At 43.5% G+C, this 19,081-nt stretch overlaps 4 protein-coding genes across 4 annotated transcripts; 3 read left to right on the forward strand and 1 right to left on the reverse strand.

Moving 5' to 3' along the window:
* Window positions 1-2,592: 2,592 nt before the first annotated feature.
* Window positions 2,593-4,680, forward strand: EAF01_007141 (uncharacterized protein; the record flags this gene model as incomplete). The annotated part of the gene is made up of 1 exon (XM_038915396.1): window positions 2,593-4,680. The coding sequence occupies one exon, from the start codon at window positions 2,593-2,595 to the stop codon at window positions 4,678-4,680; it is 2,088 nt and encodes a 695-aa protein (XP_038769034.1).
* Window positions 4,681-6,433: 1,753 nt separating this feature from the next.
* Window positions 6,434-8,998, reverse strand: EAF01_007142 (uncharacterized protein). Its single transcript, XM_038915397.1, has 4 exons — window positions 8,606-8,998; window positions 8,101-8,559; window positions 7,391-8,046; window positions 6,434-7,281 (listed from the first exon to the last, which is right to left on the reverse strand). Exons 1-4 carry the CDS (start codon window positions 8,779-8,781, stop codon window positions 6,908-6,910), a joined length of 1,665 nt encoding a protein of 554 aa, XP_038769035.1. The 5' UTR covers window positions 8,782-8,998; the 3' UTR covers window positions 6,434-6,907.
* Window positions 8,999-9,407: 409 nt separating this feature from the next.
* Window positions 9,408-12,112, forward strand: EAF01_007143 (uncharacterized protein; the record flags this gene model as incomplete). The annotated part of the gene is made up of 5 exons (XM_038915398.1): window positions 9,408-9,417; window positions 9,475-9,598; window positions 9,653-9,841; window positions 9,892-11,974; window positions 12,023-12,112. The coding sequence occupies 5 exons, from the start codon at window positions 9,408-9,410 to the stop codon at window positions 12,110-12,112; spliced, it is 2,496 nt and encodes an 831-aa protein (XP_038769036.1).
* Window positions 12,113-13,919: 1,807 nt separating this feature from the next.
* EAF01_007144 (uncharacterized protein) lies at window positions 13,920-17,101 on the forward strand (the record flags this gene model as incomplete). Its single annotated transcript, XM_038915399.1, has 4 exons — window positions 13,920-13,998; window positions 14,058-14,361; window positions 14,436-15,611; window positions 15,670-17,101. 4 exons carry the CDS (start codon window positions 13,920-13,922, stop codon window positions 17,099-17,101), a joined length of 2,991 nt encoding a protein of 996 aa, XP_038769037.1.
* Window positions 17,102-19,081: the final 1,980 nt, after the last annotated feature.

The following is a 19,081-nucleotide window of genomic DNA, read 5'->3' on the forward strand; positions in this document are numbered from 1 at the left end:
GACTTTGAGCCACAATAAAGTGGAAATGTCACATATCTAGTATGAATACTTCACAGATACTGTATCCATTTTGCCAACATGAGATGCCTGGTGGCCATGAGTCTCAGATGTTTTTACCTCACATGTCAACCAACCCAGCTGAATTGATACCAAAGAATAACCACTTTTGAGCCTATACCCTACGAAGTTACAATAACCAAATAAGCTGTGCTGCATCTATTGCCCGTTCCACGACTTGGCTCCGCTTCCATTCGATCAGTATCATTGTGGCGCGTGTTGGTTTGCTAGATCTACTACCGCTATTGAGACGTCCTCGAATTCTTCCGCGGTGGGGACTCTGATATCTTCACGCCGGGCTCTACTTAACTCAACTCCAATCTCTGCTATTCGATAAATAAAAAAAGCCAGGCTATCTTTTCCTAATATCTAGCCCAGGCCAGGCTTACCTCATTACTGTCTCCAGGTCTCATACATACATATCATACAGGACTCAGCGTCGTATCGTATGGTTCCAATTTTCTCACTTGCATCACCCCATCATATCACCCCCATCACATCGAGTCAAATCAATCGGCGTCATACTCACCTCTCCTTATACCAAGACCAAGGCAGCGAAGTCCATTGACCTGCTCTGGCCCATTCTCTATTAACATTGACGTTGATTTGAAGTTCTGGGACGCTGAATGCTTCAGAGTTACCATTAGAGTTCAATCCATCCATCTGTCGACTATACTATCGAACGGATACTCCCTTTGAAAGTTCGACTAATCATAAAATATCTAAGGCTATCGACTAATAATTCAAATTCTGACAAGCATAACTTGGAACGGCCTAAAGCGTTTTCAATTATATGATTACAACGTTCTACAGAAACCTCGATCTATCATTCGTGAATAGTTTCAGGGAGTGGATGCCCCGGCTGGGCCATTTCCTTCGTAAATCGTAATCGTCAGGACGACGATTCACCGCCTCGTTGTCCCCATATCGCCCTATATCCTTATATGATACTCTGTGTCTACATTTTACTGCGGTGGCCGTTTATGCTGAGCCTGGTACCTTGACAGACAAATGATACTGTTTTATTACTAGAGAGACCGGATTTTTGGACCCATTCATTACCACAACAGAGGATACGATACGTTCATTCGTCTTGTTCTTACACTGCTTTGAGCCAGTTGAACCAGGAAAGCGGAGTATTACTTACTTAGCATTACTTCTTACCATTACCACTACGAGTAATAAGGCGGGGACCGAATCAATCCACCAGGGCATTCTTTGGGAATCTATTCGAATCCTCAGTATTACTGTCATTCCCATATATCCTGATTGAGTACCCATTAGGATCCTTTCTCCTCCTTTTGTCGGTTCCTTCGTTTTGGTGTGTTTACTTTTTACCTTGTGTATAGAGTACTCGCACAGCACAAAACGTCAATACCAATTATTCTCCAACATCACATCAAATCGTTATCATTACAATCTCAAAAACAATCCCAGTACGATACATCGTCAAGAGTTGTCAGGACTTCACACCAGGGAACTTCACTCTTCTTGTACTTCTTCTACTTGTACTGTTCTCCATACTACTTCTTTATCTTCTTCGCTACGGATACTCCGTATTCACTTCATACGACGACCGGACGGAACCATTCTCTGTATACATCCGACCCGAAAGGCAAATTTGTACACCTCATTCACTCTACCGGTACATTTCTCTTCTGTCCATTCAATTCCCTTTGGATCAATCTTGAAGGAAGGTTACAAATCGCCACAAGCTTACGGAAGACTTTTCTTTTTCCTCTTCGCTGGTTTCACGGGATCTTGACTGGTTTCCGCTCTCCCGCTGATTTCGCTGCACCTTGCTGACTCAAGATTTCACCCTTTGGGATCTTAACATCGTCTTGGTGTCTTCTTCAATCAATCAACCACCAATCAATTCCAGCCTCTTCTCTCGACCTTTCAATTTTGCCTTACTTTTGCCTTGTCTTTGCCGTTTCTATTCCACGCGGTTCGCATCTCGGTCCCTTGGTTGGAGCCCGTTTTCATCCCCATAGGTAGTTGACACTTTTAACGGGGTACTTACTACCCAGTCGGGATAATCCGTGACCTCATTCACTATTCAACTCATCCAAGCCTCCAAGAACCTGGACTCCCAAAGATTTTCAAGGATCAGGAAAGATCGGATCCAAGATATTTCCAAATATCTCTCAACTCCTTTGTTGACAAATTACCTTCTCTTCAATACCATTCGAATCCTTTGCATAAAGGCAATTTCTCTACCGATATTTGAATAGTAAATCCTTCCAGCTCTCTTCAGATTTGAATTGTCTCAACATTCTTCCTTTTCTACAACATTCTTTAATATAATCAGCTTTACAACTTTCGCATTGCAATCAATAGATTTCTGTCTTCACTTATCACAGCAGATCAAATAACGACATCGACATCCAAGAATTCACTTCCATCGATTTCTTCGTTTGCTTCTCGACGACAATGCAATAGATCGGTCACGAAGGTTTGCAATCTACGAGCAATACATTACGCAAAATCCCATCTCTCATTACTTGAACCTAACACCCTCATTTTTGTTTCGCCATGAGTTCACCACGCCTCCCTCCAGATCCATATAAAATCCTCGGTGTTGATAAAGAAGCGACATTACCTCAGATTCGATTAGCACATCGAAAACTCGTTCTGCAATGTCATCCGGACAAAGTTCAAGATCCTCAATTGAAGGCAATAAAGGTCGATGAATTTCAAAAAGTCCAAGAAGCATACGAAATACTTAGTGATGTATCAAGAAGATCAGAATATGACCAAACAGTCAAATTGCAGAAGTTGAGAGAGGAGTTGGGCAAAACCTCGACTTCAACTTCGACTTCAAATCCAGTTTCGACTAGTAAAACTTATGAATACAATGTTAGGACCGCAGAACCTAGACCGTCAACATACAGTTCCTCGTATCCAAAGACTGCACAAAAGCCACCAAAAGAGTCAAATGTGTATTCAAAACCGCCACCGAGATCTTATGAGGATTTGTACGAAGAAGCTCCGAGACCATCTGTTAGGAGATCCAAAACAACAACTAGAGATTCGGATAGAGACGAAAGGGAAAGAAGAAGACAACAAGAAGAAGATGAAAGAGAGAAGATGAGACGGAAGATGGAAAAGGAAGCTAAGCGTGATCACGGAGATCGAAAGAAGTCTCGCGACAAGGAGAAGAGACGTGGCACCGAAGAGAAAGTGCGTCCAGGCACATATGTTGAGGACGAATCCAGTGAGGATGATTTTCGACGAAAAGCGGAACGAGCCGCACGAAGGACAGAGGAATTGAGGGCCGAAACTGCTGCTCGACTTCAACAAGAACGGGAGCACAGAGAATGGGAGCATCGTGACAGAGAACGTGAACGAGAAAGAGAAAGAGAAAGAGAAAGAGAAAGAGAACGAGAACGAGAACGAGAACGAGAACGAGAACGAGAGTTACGCGATAGGGAGAGGGAACGGGAAAAGAGAGAGCGAGAGCGAGAGCGAGAGCGAGAACGAGAACGAGACCCTCCAGAGGTGAAAGACTCGCCGATGGGAGACAAGTGGAAAGATCATATGGCAAATGCTGCACGTTATGTCCAAGCTTCGCGCAGAGAGTCAGATATTAAACCAGAGGTTCCATTTGCGCCAGCGCCACCTGCAATGCCCACGATGCGTCGAGCAGAAACGTTTACTGCGCCATCATCTACACCATATAACAATCATTATAAGGTACACCCATCTGCTCCTTATGAAAATCATAGTGATGATGAGACACCACGAAAATCAGCAGCACGACCATCACGTCGTTCTGCAGAAACTCCTTCGAAAAGTAAAGACACGCCAAAGCCAACTAGACGCTCAACTAGGGAGTCGCCATATGTGAACAACGCATCAACTTCGCCTCCTACAAAACCTACCCTTAACAAACAATATTCGGAACCACCGATAGTTGGAATTGGATCAGGTAGACGAGAGCCTAGTCGATCAAAGACGGAGTATCCTCGAGAGCCACCTCCACCACCTACATTTACTAGAGCAGCTACATTTACACAAGGCATGGGTACGAAGACAGACACTAGGGATAGGGGTCGTGGACCAATTCGGGTTGTTCAGAATCCGGTGTCAGAGTCTGATTCTGGATCTGACTCTGAATCGCCATCACCAACACCACAGTATTCTCATGCTAGACAGCCGCCTCGAGCTCCTGAGCCCTCTGGTACTACCAAAACGTACGTCGTTAGTAATGGGCGAAGTGAACTCAAGGGCTCTTATCGATCAGATCCCCGCGACGCTGCTTACTCGCGACCTCGAAGTCCATCCCCTCGTCGAACCACTCGTCCTCCTTTAGCACGAAGTGGTGGAAGTGCTTCTCGTCAGGTGCGATCTCGGTCACGAGGATGTCACCCGACATCTGCGCCCGAGCCAACTGAGCCCGTAGTTGTCAACGCCCAACCCAAGCCTCGAGAGGCTTCTCGGGCCACAAGTCGTGGTGGATATCCACCACAATACAATGTAAACTTTTCTGCTCCAATCACACCCGACAATATTGTCTACTCGACTGGAACCCACTATGTCGATAGAAGATCTACTGAACCAGGAAATCATCGCGATTATACACCTTATCCCGCAGCTCGTGGTCGTGAATCAGTCTACTAAGCATTTACTCAACGAGCTTTTCTCTTTTACAATTTGTTACATAAATTACCCTTCTTGTACCGACACCGACTTTTTAAACACAATACACCTTTTTTTTACAGTAACGACAGCGCAGCACATTATGATTCCCCACTTTTCTTTTTACAGTCTTTGCTGATTGGGTTTTTTTCTTACTTTTTTTTTTACGGGGATAACACGAACACGACGAATTATGCAAAAAAAAAACAGACAGGCTATAGCAGCTAGCTAATCGGGTTGAGAGGACAAGAGAATTTTTCTTCTGTTAAATCTAGCCGAGAAAATTGAGAAAAGAAATTGTGACAAATATTTCTTCTTTCTTCTCTTTCACTTTTGGCTCTCTTCTCCTCGACGTGTCACTGCGAGAGTCTTGAATTTGTTATTGCATCGGATCGAGTTAGTTATTCATCGTTGTTGTAGTTTTATGATTGGATGGTACCTCTGAATGGATTGGGTGGGTTGGGTAATGATACGCACGTAACATTGCTACTATGCAATTCTCGCGATAAGCGAGTGGTGGATGGAGGTGGAAGGGCGAAATTGATGGATTACATATGGGGACAGAATGAGTTGAGATGATTTGATTGAGTTCTTTTGCGGCATTTGTTTGCGAGAGTGCATGCATGGATAGGGATCATCGGGTTGGCCTGGTATATGGAATGTTTCACTTGGGAGGAGTTGAACAATGGAAGAGAGCGGGGAGAGAAGATACGAGAGATTTGATAAGGGAGGACATGAGGATATGATTGAATATTCATGCAGACCAGTGATCTAAACACCTGGGTGCTGATTGATGAACACGGCCATGGATGATGGTTGGAATAATAGATATGAGACATGATTGAATGAATGAATGGAATTCTACAAGTTTTCAAGTAATAATTGTTTTTGTGCTTTGAATGTGACCATGTCATCGATGAAGATAGTACGAAATTCGAGGTTTAGAGGCTCGTGGGAGATGTTGAACATTGCATGAGTGGGCAGGATCAGTGTGAGGAGGAAGAAGGACGAGGACGAGGAGGAAATTCGTGGAAAGCGGGTGGGGGCTTAGATAGGTGTGGAAATGGGGAGTATATAAAATATGTGTTCTGTTGTGTTTCGTAGGAATAAATGGCCTTTGTAGTTTCGTGCTCGAAAGAGAGGGTTGAGGGAAGAGAAGTAAAATAAGTTGATTGAATGAATAAAAGAGATTTAGTTTTGGTACAATAGTTACTTGTCTGGAATGGAATGAATGGGAACATTTAATGCTGATGCTGGGGGTATTTTTACTTACATGGGTGGATGGTAGATAGATAGATAGATAGATGGATGGATGGATGGATATAGATATGTACGACAAGGATCGAGGGAGATGAGATGAAGCGAGGAAACGCAAGGGGGGTTGTGATGAGATGGTGCGGTATGGAAGTAAATAACAGAGCCGTCCTAGGTAGGTCGGTACCTGATTAAGAAATCCGGTGAAACTAGATACCTACTAGATCCATAGGTTGATAGATACTTTTGTTGTATATCTAAGCTGTGTTGTTTTGTTGGAATTGTTGTCATCTCCGCGAATCTTCATCTCCTTCGCTAAGGAATTGCGAGTGTATAGGTTGGGGGAGGGGGGTACAATAGTGAAGAGAGCTATTCGTAGTGATGCCGATATAAAAGATGAGATGAATGAGATGGATGAAATGAGACTATTTAGATGAATAAAATAATGGATTATATGGATTCTTTTCTTTTGACTTTTATTGCATATCTCAGGGGAGTTTGAGGAGACAAGAGTTGGAGTCGTGTTTAACCAATTTCTTTTTCTTTGTATTGAAAGCATAATGTGGAGTTGGGTGTTTTTTTAACTATATCGTCTTGATTATAGAGAGTAGTATGTACAAAGTTCAAGTACAGTTCGGATACAGTATATATCCATATCCATACTACTGTGATGAGATCTATGTAGTCGCGCGTAGTAAGAAATTTAATGGACAAAGGAACGAAAAGCAAAAGAAACGATGATTGAAAATTGTGGTATCTAACTTGTGATGAGTCAAAGAGAATATAAAAATAAGTAGTGCACGTTCTGGTATCCATCTATGCAGTTTATAGAGGCTCAACACAACAGCCAGCCACCGACGCCTCCCATATAATACACCTCCCCCTTTAATGGTAAATGAAATGGGCCCCTCTTCCGGGCCCCAACTCTACTCATCTAACCCCTACCCCCTTTGCATCATAGTAAAACATACAAACTACACATACCACTCAACCCCAAAATCATACTACACCAAAAACACACATTATTCAACACCTTCCTCCCTCTAGCCCATGGTCTACTCTGTAACCAAATGATAGGAAGTTGACTCATCTGTAATACCATTCCGTAGCCTCGAAGTTTCTTAGTGATACAAGCCATGACTATTTCATGACCAATGGCGCTAATGAAGAAAGTTATAAAAGTGGCTCCTCCTTTCCCAATATACGAGCGAGAGCCGAGATATACGTGGCGATGGAAGAAGTGATGGACAGGAATATTCCATTCACGAGAGAATTGCAACCAGTCTGTACTATTCCACCAGTCAGAGTAGAAGTGACGATCTGCAAAGCCTATGGGTTTAGAGAGAGTTGTTAGTACAGCGCGCAAAGAAGAGGAGAGCACTAAGGTGCAAATAGATTTGGGATAAGCCAACAGGGGTCGTTGAAAATTTGTACGTACAAGTTATCTCAGCGAATGCACCGAGGACGAATTCAAAAATTACAAGGAATACGAGAAGGAAAGTAATCATGAAAGGAAAAAGAAGTAAGCTGATTGATTCGGCAACGACAAGGGCATTTTCGGTAAACGAGGTTGCAGTTTGAAGTCTTGTGGCCGATGCGGTCATAACGGGATGGATGAATTCTTCGGAAGTGATAGTGAGCAAGAAAATGACACCAAACGTAGCAAAAGTTTTGTATCCCAATTCTGACCAGACTATACCTGCCGTGCGAGGATATTCGAGCTCATAGCAGAGTGTCGGGCAGAATATATAATCGACATAATTATACCACGTGAGATTTCGAGGGTATGTGACCGAGCCCATGGTGGACGTCAATTCGAGCGCTAAATCCTCCCTAAGGCTCGCAACCTCGTCAGCTTTGGTCTGAGTAAGAACTTTGATCTCTGACGCTGTTCTCTTATGACCTGGACTTGGATATTGATATGCTGGTGCTTTTGAAGCAGTTGCTGGAGAGTCAAGCTCTTGTAATCGTCGTTCGGTTTCGCTAAGGTGACCATTGTAAAATGCATATGAATGCATTTTCATGAGTAGGACCATAGTATGAAGTAAAAGAAAAACCTGAGCTGTCCATGTCCAATCTCGAAGGAAGGGTATGCTATACTACCTATCAGCATTGCACTTCACTATTGTATGCAGTGAGAACACCTACGAAACCCAGAATGCCATCCAGATTATTTGGTACAAACTCTGGATAGCCATTCCTCCTTTGGTCCATTGAAACCCTAAAGATTTACCTGTCTTACTTCTGAAGAACTTGTGAAGGGGGAGACTGATGGATGTAGATACGACCATCAATGCATCTGCGACTCCAAGTTCCCAAACCTTTACTGTAAATAATTGCCAAATCTCCACTCTCATGGGATAACCGGTATCCTTGATATTTCGTAACATTGTTGTGATTGCCATGATAGCAAGACCAATCCAAAATAAGCTATAAAACCCAGTGAAATCATGATGGTCACTATGTGGATCTAAGTGCGAGACTCTTGAGGTGTATTCGATTGTAGGGAAAATACGACGTTTCTGCTCTGCTTTGATTTGCCTCTTCGCAGAGAACATCGATTGAACGGAGGGAGGTGCATCTTCGGGAACAGGTGTTGTACGTCCACTACTTTATGTTAGATACAGCTGTTAACCTAAGTTGAGAGATTCACCTAGTTGGACCTGAAGAAATACCATCTTCGGAGAAATCTTTGATACCATTGACTGGTAATAACCCCTCCTCACTTATTGTTCGAACAATTCTTGGGTTAGAGCTATTTTGGGGTCTGGGACGCAAGATATGATCATGACTATTCCCATTAGTGTATACGTCCGCAGAAGTAGACATTTCGTGTGTGTTGAAATGAATTCAGAATTTAAGTGAAGCTGGCCGCAGAGGTTGGGGTAATGGAGCTCCTTATGAATGCCCCTTTTGAAACAATCAAAGTTTGGAATGGGTCTGACAACTTTTATGGACTCATTTGAATAAGTCATTTCATAAGGGGAACTTAAATTAGATCTGTTTCTACTTTCCTTCATATACAAACTTTAGAATAAGAAATATTCTGACCAGATTGACTGAATTATTGCTTATCCATTATCCATGGGTGATGATATTCGAGGCTGTGGATTACATTCCCACCCGCTCAACCATCGGCCTTGCCCACCTCGAGCCCGCGTATCAAATCCGCACCGGGGCCGTACTGAGCCACAGTAGGCTTAATCGTAGCCTCGGGCGCCACTTAACACTAGCACATATGCGGACTAGTCCGGGCTTAGGGGATGCATCCTGAAAGACATCAAGACATCAAGCGAAGTATGGTGGCCTTTGCATCACCAATTAGGCACCTCAGAATCAAAACGACCATTCCATCACTTTATTATTCCTGCTCCCCTTTTGAAGCAAAACTTTTGATCTCTTAAGCTGGGAAGTTTTAGAAGTTTGGCCCATTTTGGGCCTTGAACAGTATCAGAATGAGTTCATGTAAGTAATAAACAATGATGCCCCATACCCCTCGATTTCCAAGCTCATCATACACAGTGAAGCAATTCATTCGCAATGTGCGAGCTTCGAAAACAATCGCAGATGAGCGCGCAGTTGTACAAAAGGAAAGTGCTGCTATAAGAGCAAGTTTTCGTGAAGAGAGTGGTGATCATAATGTCAGGTAGGAAGGTCACCGCTTGTTTATTTGAACATATCTGACATATTGGATTGGCAGACGAAACAATGTAGCGAAGCTATTATACTTATTCACGTTGGGTGAGAGAACACATTTTGGCCAAATAGAATGTCTCAAACTTCTTGCGTCTCCACGATTTGCGGACAAGAGATTGGGTTATCTGGGAACAATGCTTCTACTGGACGAGAATCAGGAGGTACTGACATTGGTTACAAACTCTCTGAAGAAGTATGCGCAACTGTTAGTCTTATGGAGCCATGGAGCTGACTCGAACATAGTGACCTCAATCACTCTAATCAATATATTGTTGGATTGGCTCTATGTACCCTCGGAAATATTGCATCGGTCGAAATGTCTCGAGACTTGTTTCCTGAAATTGAAACCCTTCTTTCTACCGCTAACCCCTATATTCGTCGAAAGGCTGCGTTATGTGCCATGAGAATATGCAAAAAAGTACCAGATTTACAAGAACATTTCCTCGAAAAAGCCGCAAACCTCCTGTCGGATCGAAATCATGGTGTTTTGTTGTGCGGTCTTACACTAGTAACAAATCTCTGCGAAATGGACGAGGCAGAAGGTGGAGAAGAAGGAATCGTGGAGAAATTCAGACCATTTAGCGGTGGCTTAGTTCGAACGCTGAAGGGATTGGCTAGTTCCGGTTACGCCCCTGAGCATGATGTCACTGGAGTTACGGATCCATTCTTACAAGTTAAGATATTACAATTGTTGAGAGTTCTTGGTCGCGGAGATCCAGAAACTAGTGAACAAATCAACGATATTTTGGCCCAAGTTGCTACAAACACAGATTCTTCAAAGAACGTTGGAAATTCTATATTATACGAGGCCGTCCTCACTATTCTCGATATCGAAGCTGATTCTGGTTTGAGAGTACTTGGTGTCAACATCCTCGGAAAGTTCCTTTCAAATCGAGACAACAACATTCGATATGTTGCTTTGAATACGCTCATTAAAGTGGTCGCAATTGAGCCAAACGCAGTTCAACGACATAGAAATACCATACTTGAGTGTCTGCGAGATCCTGATATCAGTATTAGGCGGCGTGCATTGGATTTAAGTTTCACTCTCATCAATGAGAGCAATGTTAGGGTACTTATTAGGGAACTCCTTGCTTTCTTGGAAGTTGCCGACAATGAGTTCAAGCCAATCATGACCAGCCAAATTGGTATCGCAGCAGACAGATTCTCGCCGAATAAAAGATGGCATGTAGATACTATGCTAAGAGTCTTGACTTTAGCAGGAAATTACGTCAAAGAGCAAATTCTATCTTCATTCATTCGGCTTATTGCCACCACTCCTGAATTGCAAACTTATGCGGTACAGAAGCTCTATACTAGCTTGAAAAAGGACATTACTCAAGAAGGTCTTACTTTGGCCGGTGCCTGGTGTATTGGAGAATACGGAGAAACTTTACTTCGCGGTGGACAATACGAGGAAGAGGAACTTGTCCAAGAAGTTAAGGAGAACGAAGTTGTTGATTTGTTTTCAACCATTCTTAACAGCAGTTACGCCACCCAAATCGCAACCGAATATATTGTCACATCTTTGATGAAACTCAGTACACGTCTATCAGACCCTGCACAAATTGATCGGATTCGACGAATCTTGTCAAATAATTCCACAAACCTCGACATTGAGGTTCAACAGCGAGCGGTAGAGTATGGAAACTTATTCAGTTATGATTCCATCAGAAAGGGTGTATTGGAAAAGATGCCACCACCACAAATCAAGGAAGAATCTCGAGTTCTGGGAGAGGCAAGCAAGAAACCAAGTAAAGCATCCAACAGGAAGTCAAAGGTCGTCAAACCAGCAGAACAGGATCTGTTGTTTGACCTAATGGGAGACGGAGGAATGCCTGATGCAAGTGTTGGAGGTGCTAACAGCGCATCTCAAAATAACGCAGACCTTCTAGCAGACATACTTGGAGGCACCGATTCATCTCAACCTACATCACCTCCAGCTCAACAGTCAAATATGAGCTCAATTATGGACCTATTTGGCAGCACTCCATCCCAACAACCCCCATCTGCTACGGCAACTCCTTCAAACGATCTTTTCTCAAGTGTATCTTCTCCTCCACCTCAAGCTCCTACAATTCCAACTCATCCATGCTACGACAAAAATGATCTTAACATTACATTGCAACTTCAACGGAATGCAGAAGGTTTAGTACAAGTCTTAGCTCGTTTTAAGAACTCCTCCATGCATCAATCTTTCTCTGCAGTGGCATTACAAGCTGCAGTACCTAAAACACAAAAACTCCAATTACAAGCCATGTCAAGCTCGGATCTGGGACCCGGGGCAGAAGCAACACAACCAATGAGGATTACTGGAAGTAAAGGGGTAAGTTTCCTTGACAAAATGCCACAGACCATCTACTGATTGTTTTAGCCACCATTACGACTAAGGTTGAAGATTTCTTATGCACACCCAACTGCAGGACAAGTTACGGATCAGGTAGATTGGTCGGAGCCGAGGTAGTGAGGTTCTCAGTAATTGAACTGCAATTAGAAAATCTATGGAATGTTATTGTTACTCGGCGTACTGCATGAAGTAATTTGTTGGTGACGCTGCTTACCTTCGCTCAGGTATCAGCCCGCTACGGACTTTCTTAGCCAACCCTGAAAGCTCGTAACTTGAGTGACAAAGAAAGCAATGAAGACTATTTATTAAAATACATGAACTTTGACCCAACTTGTTTCGATGTACGTTTTCTGATTTAGGGTCCGGTTGATGGCGTGTTCCCGCTTCAACGGCCTGGAAAGCTCCATGGTCATTGACATCAACATGTTACTTTTTCGACTTGTAAAACAGACAATTTTGTTGTGACATTCTACCTCATGGTGACATATTGATACCTACAGACAGTACTTTGCATAGTATACCTTACCCTCTATTATGCGAATTAGGCAAGAAGGATCGATATATTTGTTAGAGAGGCCGGTTCTTAGAAGAAGCAGCAGATCAGGTACGAGCCACTCAGGTGACTGCCCAGTATCTCTTGGTGGAACCTCCCCCCTAGTCCTAATAATCGGCTCTCGTTAGTGGCCGATTAGTTCCTAGTCTGGGGAAAGCAGTCGTTCTGGGGAAGCGATTATCCTTTTGGCATTGAAATATGAATTAGTCAATCGCTCTCTCAATTAAACCACAATGTTTGTATCATCGAGCTCATATAAATATTCATTTGATGCCCTAAAATTCAATTATTCTGTTGGCTTAAATTTGAGTGCTTGTGTTGTCAAAATAAGAGAATTCTTGTAGCAATTCCCCATCAAGATAAAAAAGACACTAAAGAAGCTATAGGGATAAGTGCTTTCCTAAGAAAAATGCTTTGCCAACCAGGAACTAATCGGCCATTGTTGAGAGTCGGTTATCATATAAAGGGATCGAATTGCATAATTATGATGTTCTGGAAAAATAATCAAAGATCTCAGAAGCTGCATTGTTAATGGACTTGAGAAAACCACTTGATCTTAGCTGGGGAGATGAGAAGAATTCAAGACATAAGGGTGCTACGATCGAGGATTCGAGGAGAAAGGGAGTAAAAGTTTGGACTACTGTCGAATTTGATGTACTGAATAGCATTGTAAGCGCGTGGATGCCAGACGCTTTTGTTGAGAAGATGGAAAGTGATTGGTGGAGATATGGCATATGGAGAGTTGATACTTGGGAGACTGTTCATCCTGGTCCTTTTGCAGTAAGAGGTACAGTGTTTTTAAAGAGGAAATATGGGTAAACGCTGTTTGATTTCAAGTGACAAAAGTGACTGCACGATCTGATGGACCACTCCTCAACTTACGAAATTCTTAATTGGTTTCAGTAATCGATTGTTTGGCTTCAAAGCTGTTTAATCTCTTAGCTTGACTTGTAAAAAACCGATCTCTGAAATTGAAAAAGCATATGAACGATAATTTAAAGAATGTTGTATTGATATGAGATATTTATATAGTCTGTTATCATAGCAAAGGTTGGAGCCAACAAGACAACAATAATGATTGTTTGCTGCTTTGATGATACTCATTCAACGAAGATTGAAACAGAATCATTGGACCACCTTGCATATGAGCAAACATTCATCAAACTGCAGATTTCCGCTTCGTCTTTGCTGTTTTTCATCCAATTGCTTCTTTCCTTGACATTTACAGTGAATGACCAACGTGGTTATTCACTAAGTACCTCACCAGCGTGAGATACAAGGTTATCGCACTTTGAAAAAAATTTGTTTCTAGCTTAAATACTCTCATTGCCCACATCAGTTTGCAAACCTACAACCTTCACAATCATCAAAATGTCTTCTCCGGAAGATCTCTCAAAAAGGCTGCGAGAGGAAGGCAACGCACTACACAGCTCTCGGGACTTCGTCAAAGGTAATCTATTTATCCCTCTGACTCTAAATGTAAACGCACGAATCTAAATCTTCACACAGCGATTCGTAAATACATGCAAGCAGCTCAAGCATCCCGAGATGATCCAGCACCACTCCGATGTCTTTCTGCCACTTATTATGAGAGTGGCCAGTATGAAATGTGCCTGCTCTTTGCCAAGAAAGCTATCCAATTGATGAATAAAGCAGTCATTGGTAATGGAGATAGTGCCTTCACAACGCACATTCAGACATTGGAGAAAAGAATCAGAAAAGCCGAGGACAGCCTACCGAAATGTCCTCCTCAGAAACAGGACGAACGCAGAGTGGAGATCTTGGAGCGACTTGCACGGTATCATCCCTCAATGTAAGTGTATTAAATTTCATCTTCATCTCCATTGTCCACAAATTGGTTGAGTGGATGGATCTAATGCGTTACAGGAGATCCACTGGAGACTACGTGACTGTCGGTCATGACAATGCCAAATCCCTCTTCAACGAAAGCCTTGCGCTACAAATTCCTGCCGGCGAGACCATCTCATTCCTCAACAGCGGACTAGGCGATGCTAGACACTTCCTCGCATCGCTCATTAGTATCGCGCACGAAGAAGCCAAGGGGGAAATACCAAAACGTCGATATCACTTCACGTTGAATGATATCAACAAATATGCGCTTACGAGAGATCTCATCATATTCTCTCTTCTAGATAAGCTCTCTCGGTTGGAAGAATATCAAATCTTCCAGTCGGTGTACATCTTAAACACAATCTACTTTATCTATGCGGCATGTCTAATGCCCCCATGGGTCAGCGAACAGCTGCAAGAAGTTATTGCAGAGCTTTTAACATGTCTGAGAAATGGCCTACAGCCATTGGAATGGATTTATCTCTATGAAGCAGATATTCCATCCTACATCGAAGCGCTCGAAAATTGGGTATCTGGAGGCAAAGTAGCAAACGTATTTACCGCTCAAGAAGTAATGGAATCTACGATAAGCACGATGCAAGACTCGATATACAATAATAAGACTGCTGAATATTGGGAACACATTGGGCCTTACTGCAACAAGGAGAGAGAGCTCTATCTTGCAACTGGAGTGCTTTTGCCATTTCCGCAAGCAATGAAAAAGCATGACCCCAAATTAGTGGATTTGAGCCGCAAATCGCTGCACAACCCTAGAGGAAGAGAATCAAGGCTTTTCGTGACCCATGTTATGACGGATAACTGGGTATTCAACCAGACACTGCTTGATTGGGATGCGCATATAGATATGGGGAATCCGGAGCCAAGAGCCTTTGTGCGATTCGATCCATTTGATTTGTTCTCGAGACTGTGGGTGGAGCTGACGGAGGAACTGCCACCCAGGGAGGAGCATGCCCCTATATTTACTCATATTGGACCATTTTTCGCCGAGGCAGCAAGCGCGATCAAATCTTTGGATCAGAGATTGAAGGTAGAGATGGTAAAAGGTGATTACATTGATGTCGCTGAGAAGATCCATTTTGGTCTCCATTATGATCCCACTCAGAGTCAGGCACTGGGCACTGAGAACATTGGGTATCCACGCCCAAAAGACTTCCCATCACTTTATTACCGGATAGTCTTGAGCAATGTACCGTAAGTATACTCCTTCTAACATGATAAATGAATGTAAAGAGTCTAATATTCCGTCTAGCGACTATGTCGGTGGCCATTTAACAACATTCCTTCATGCAATGCCGCTCCTCGCCCGCCACTCTACTAGTCTTGTGGGCAGTGTGTGTCTGAGAAATCCCCCCTTTTTCCGTGACATGGGTGACTTTCTTGCTGAATATCAGCTTATAAGCAGCGAGAAGATGCTCGAACAATTGACCGGTGTGCGGATTGTTTTCAAGGGGAATGAGCCTGTGCCACTCGCCAGCTACACATACTACTGTTGGAATCAGCCAATTGAATCTGTACCGCTTTCAAAACAGGTAAAAGCCCGACTTTCTCGTGAGGATCTGAAGAGGTGGTTTCATGGACTTTTCTTTAGATTGGCAGTTCCTATGACGTCCGATCATCGTCTCATTTCAGACAATAATCATATGGTCTATTCGCCGCTCAATCTTACGATTCTTTTTCGTCAACTAGGTCACCTTCATTGTTTAGGATATCCTTCTCATTGGCTTTTAGAAGTCCTAGTCCCACTGCTCGAAGACGCCGGAATGCTCAAGACTAATGTTCGACCACCATGCAATGTCCCACTTCGACCCGATCAAGTGGATCTAAAGTATCCGATCAAGGAGCTTTGTATCATTCCCTTTGTGCCAGAATTGAAAACTCTTGCGACGCTCTTTGCCCCTCTTCTCCCATTCCGCATCGATTCAAATCTCGTCTATCCCATCGAAAAGATCCAGGAATACACCTTTGATCTCTCGCCATTACCGGTGGACTATTTCCAGCCAACATGCCTCGTTCTCCTTTTCTGGTCACCAACTGACTGTCCCAGCGGCCACTTCCCTCCTGAATTGTATCCCAGTCTGCGTCCGTTTCTTGATCCAAGCCGCCAATATGGCGTCGCTGATCACGGATCTGAAGACGCATTGCAGAAAATTGAGGATTGGAGAGCCAAGGATGTCATTGTGTGGTCGAATTTTAACTTTGATTATGAGAAGCAGGAAGCAAAGGCATGGATGCCGAAACAGATTATTGAGCAGATGGTGAATAGAAAATGGAAGTGTGGGCTTATGAGAAGAGACCTGTGGATGGTTGTTGGGGCTACGATTTTTTTGACCTCGAGACGCGTCAGAGACATGGTGAAGATGGGAAGAAAATGGGACGAAGTTTTCAAAGAGGACGACGAGACTGAGAAGGATGATGATGGTAGTAGTGATGCTGATAGCGATGATGATGATGCTTTCCAAGGAAGTGGCCCCAATACTATGGATCACCGGATATTCCAAGCAGCAATAGAGAGGATATTCAGCGACAGTAAGAAGCCGGGGGCCGCAAACAAGAATGTGATTGATGGTGACAGGGCGATGGACAAGAAGAATAAGAGTGAAGAGGATAATGGCGACAAAAAGGATGAAGACGGTGTATACGATGGAAGTGATGAGTATGATGAAGAGGACTCGTTGGATTAGAGTTTTTAGATGGAGAGTCGAGTATCAAAGACGGCATGGGATGAAAGCAACAGGTATTCTGTTAACGTTCAAACAGAAAAGCAGAAGTGTATCTACAAGAAATGAAGACCATACATACACCCAAATATGCAGGCAAATTCTCCACTTCAACTTGCTTGTTTGTAATATTTTACTGACAACTAGGTCCTGCTACAATTGCCAAAAGTTGGTGAAATTACAACTTTCAGACTTCATCCTCGCATCTAGATACTCAACTTCGAGTCCACCACTTGTATGCACCTCCCTTCTCGTACTCACCGAGCTCAGCAGCACTCGCTTCAAACTCTGCTTGGCACCTGACCGCTATCCTAAACGTCTTGTCCAAAGCCGCCGCATGCAATAATGTACCCAGCAACTGCAAAGTTGCAGTCTTTTCCAGTCTATCGATCGCAGTTGAGAAAGGTACGTCTCACTATTTCTTCGAAGCCCTTGCTTGGCAGGCTAACCGATCCCTGAGGAATGAAGAACAGTATCTTCAAGCATCTTCTATACACGAGTGGCAGTTCGTCGGCACTGGCATGTCGAGGAGATACGCCCGCCATAATCCCGATAGAAGAGAGACAAACTAATGGAATTTCTCGGAGATGAGATTGCTTCTAGTACTGCGTATATATCCACTTGCAAGCTTCGATAAGAGTCATTCAACTCACCATCGAAGAACCCAATGTAATTTGCTGCACCATCTCATCCACACTCTCTCCAAAGCCGTTCTCATGCGGCCAGAAAGGATGCAGCTCCGAAGCTAGATGCACATACCACAAAATGGTGAACTGGAAGGGGACTAAGCTGCTTTTATAGCGCGGACTTACATATTGTCTGACAGCACGAGTAATCTATCGAGACTCACTAACTCGACTCATTTCTGTTTGACTGCCGCAAAACACTCCACATCTCGATGAAGAGAAATCTACCATACCTACCTTAGCTCACCATGCTTATTTCTTCTTCCAAAGGTCCTATTCTGACCAATTGAGAAGCTCCACGACTTGTAGTATTCACTCCCTCACCCCGGTATCTAGTATCTACACTCCATATCGTTTATCTCTTCCCCTCCTTGAGTTATATAAATTTACCGTATAATTTATCTCATTACCAGCCGCGGCATCAATGCATTAACAGACCCCGCAGCTCCATAAAAGTCAACATTAATCCGACGCATAAAATCTCTTACACCAGTGTGGTGGAAAGAGATTTTCCTCCGAAGACTCCATCTGCATCTCATCTCAATATCGCGATCGCAAGTCTGATTTCTCAGCGAGGTCGCTCACTCGCATCATTACGTGTGACAGCAAACTCATGTTGCAGATCTGACAGCCCAAAAGGTGTCGAAATTGCTTCACGCACTGAGTGAGGCACTCTCTGGAAACTCCGGCGCTTCTCGGACACTTCTTATCAGAACCCGCAATTTGTGCACCCTCTACCTATTCCCATCCCATGTGTTATGTAACTCTCACAGCCTCACAGCCTCACAGACCAGTTTCCTCCCTACCCACTCCAGCCCAACTCAAACTCAAATCCAAAACCATCTCCGCGTGCATAAATGCCATACCACCTCCAAGAAACAAATGGTCGGGCCTTCCCCGCTTCCCATCACTCTCAAACTCCACCTGACAGCTCACCGGTCTGCATATCACGTGAAACGAAGCCAATTAAAACACATCCTCATCCTTTCACGATGCTCGTATCCAATCGTTTTCTTCTGCTCTTATCTTTAAAGGGGTGAGAAGCATTGAGTGAGCAAATTGATATGTGGAGATGTTGAAGAAATGTTCTCGTGAGTCCGTGCAGGAAAACATCTCCTTTGACAATCACGTGCTTGGGCCATTCCAAGGATCGCTACAGTAATATCGCTACTGTACGAAGGGTACAAAGTCAAATAGGATCCCCTACCCTACGCACTACTGAGACAATTTGAAGATCAGGGTATTTGGGTAAATTGCA

This window comes from Botrytis porri, assembly GCF_014898465.1.
Source record: "Botrytis porri strain MUCL 3234 chromosome Unknown BPOR_009, whole genome shotgun sequence".
NCBI classification, from domain to species: Eukaryota; Fungi; Ascomycota; class Leotiomycetes; order Helotiales; family Sclerotiniaceae; genus Botrytis; species Botrytis porri.

Coding starts and splice junctions, on each gene's coding strand:
- EAF01_007142 (XM_038915397.1), bottom strand. CDS start 8,781: ATGTCTACTTCTGCGGACGTATACACTAATGGGAATAGTCATGATCAT. Junction 8,560..8,605: donor ATTTCTTCAGGTCCAACTAG/GTGAATCTCTCA, acceptor AACATAAAGTAG/TGGACGTACAACACCTGTTC. Junction 8,047..8,100: donor TGGATGGCATTCTGGGTTTC/GTAGGTGTTCTC, acceptor TAGGTAGTATAG/CATACCCTTCCTTCGAGATT.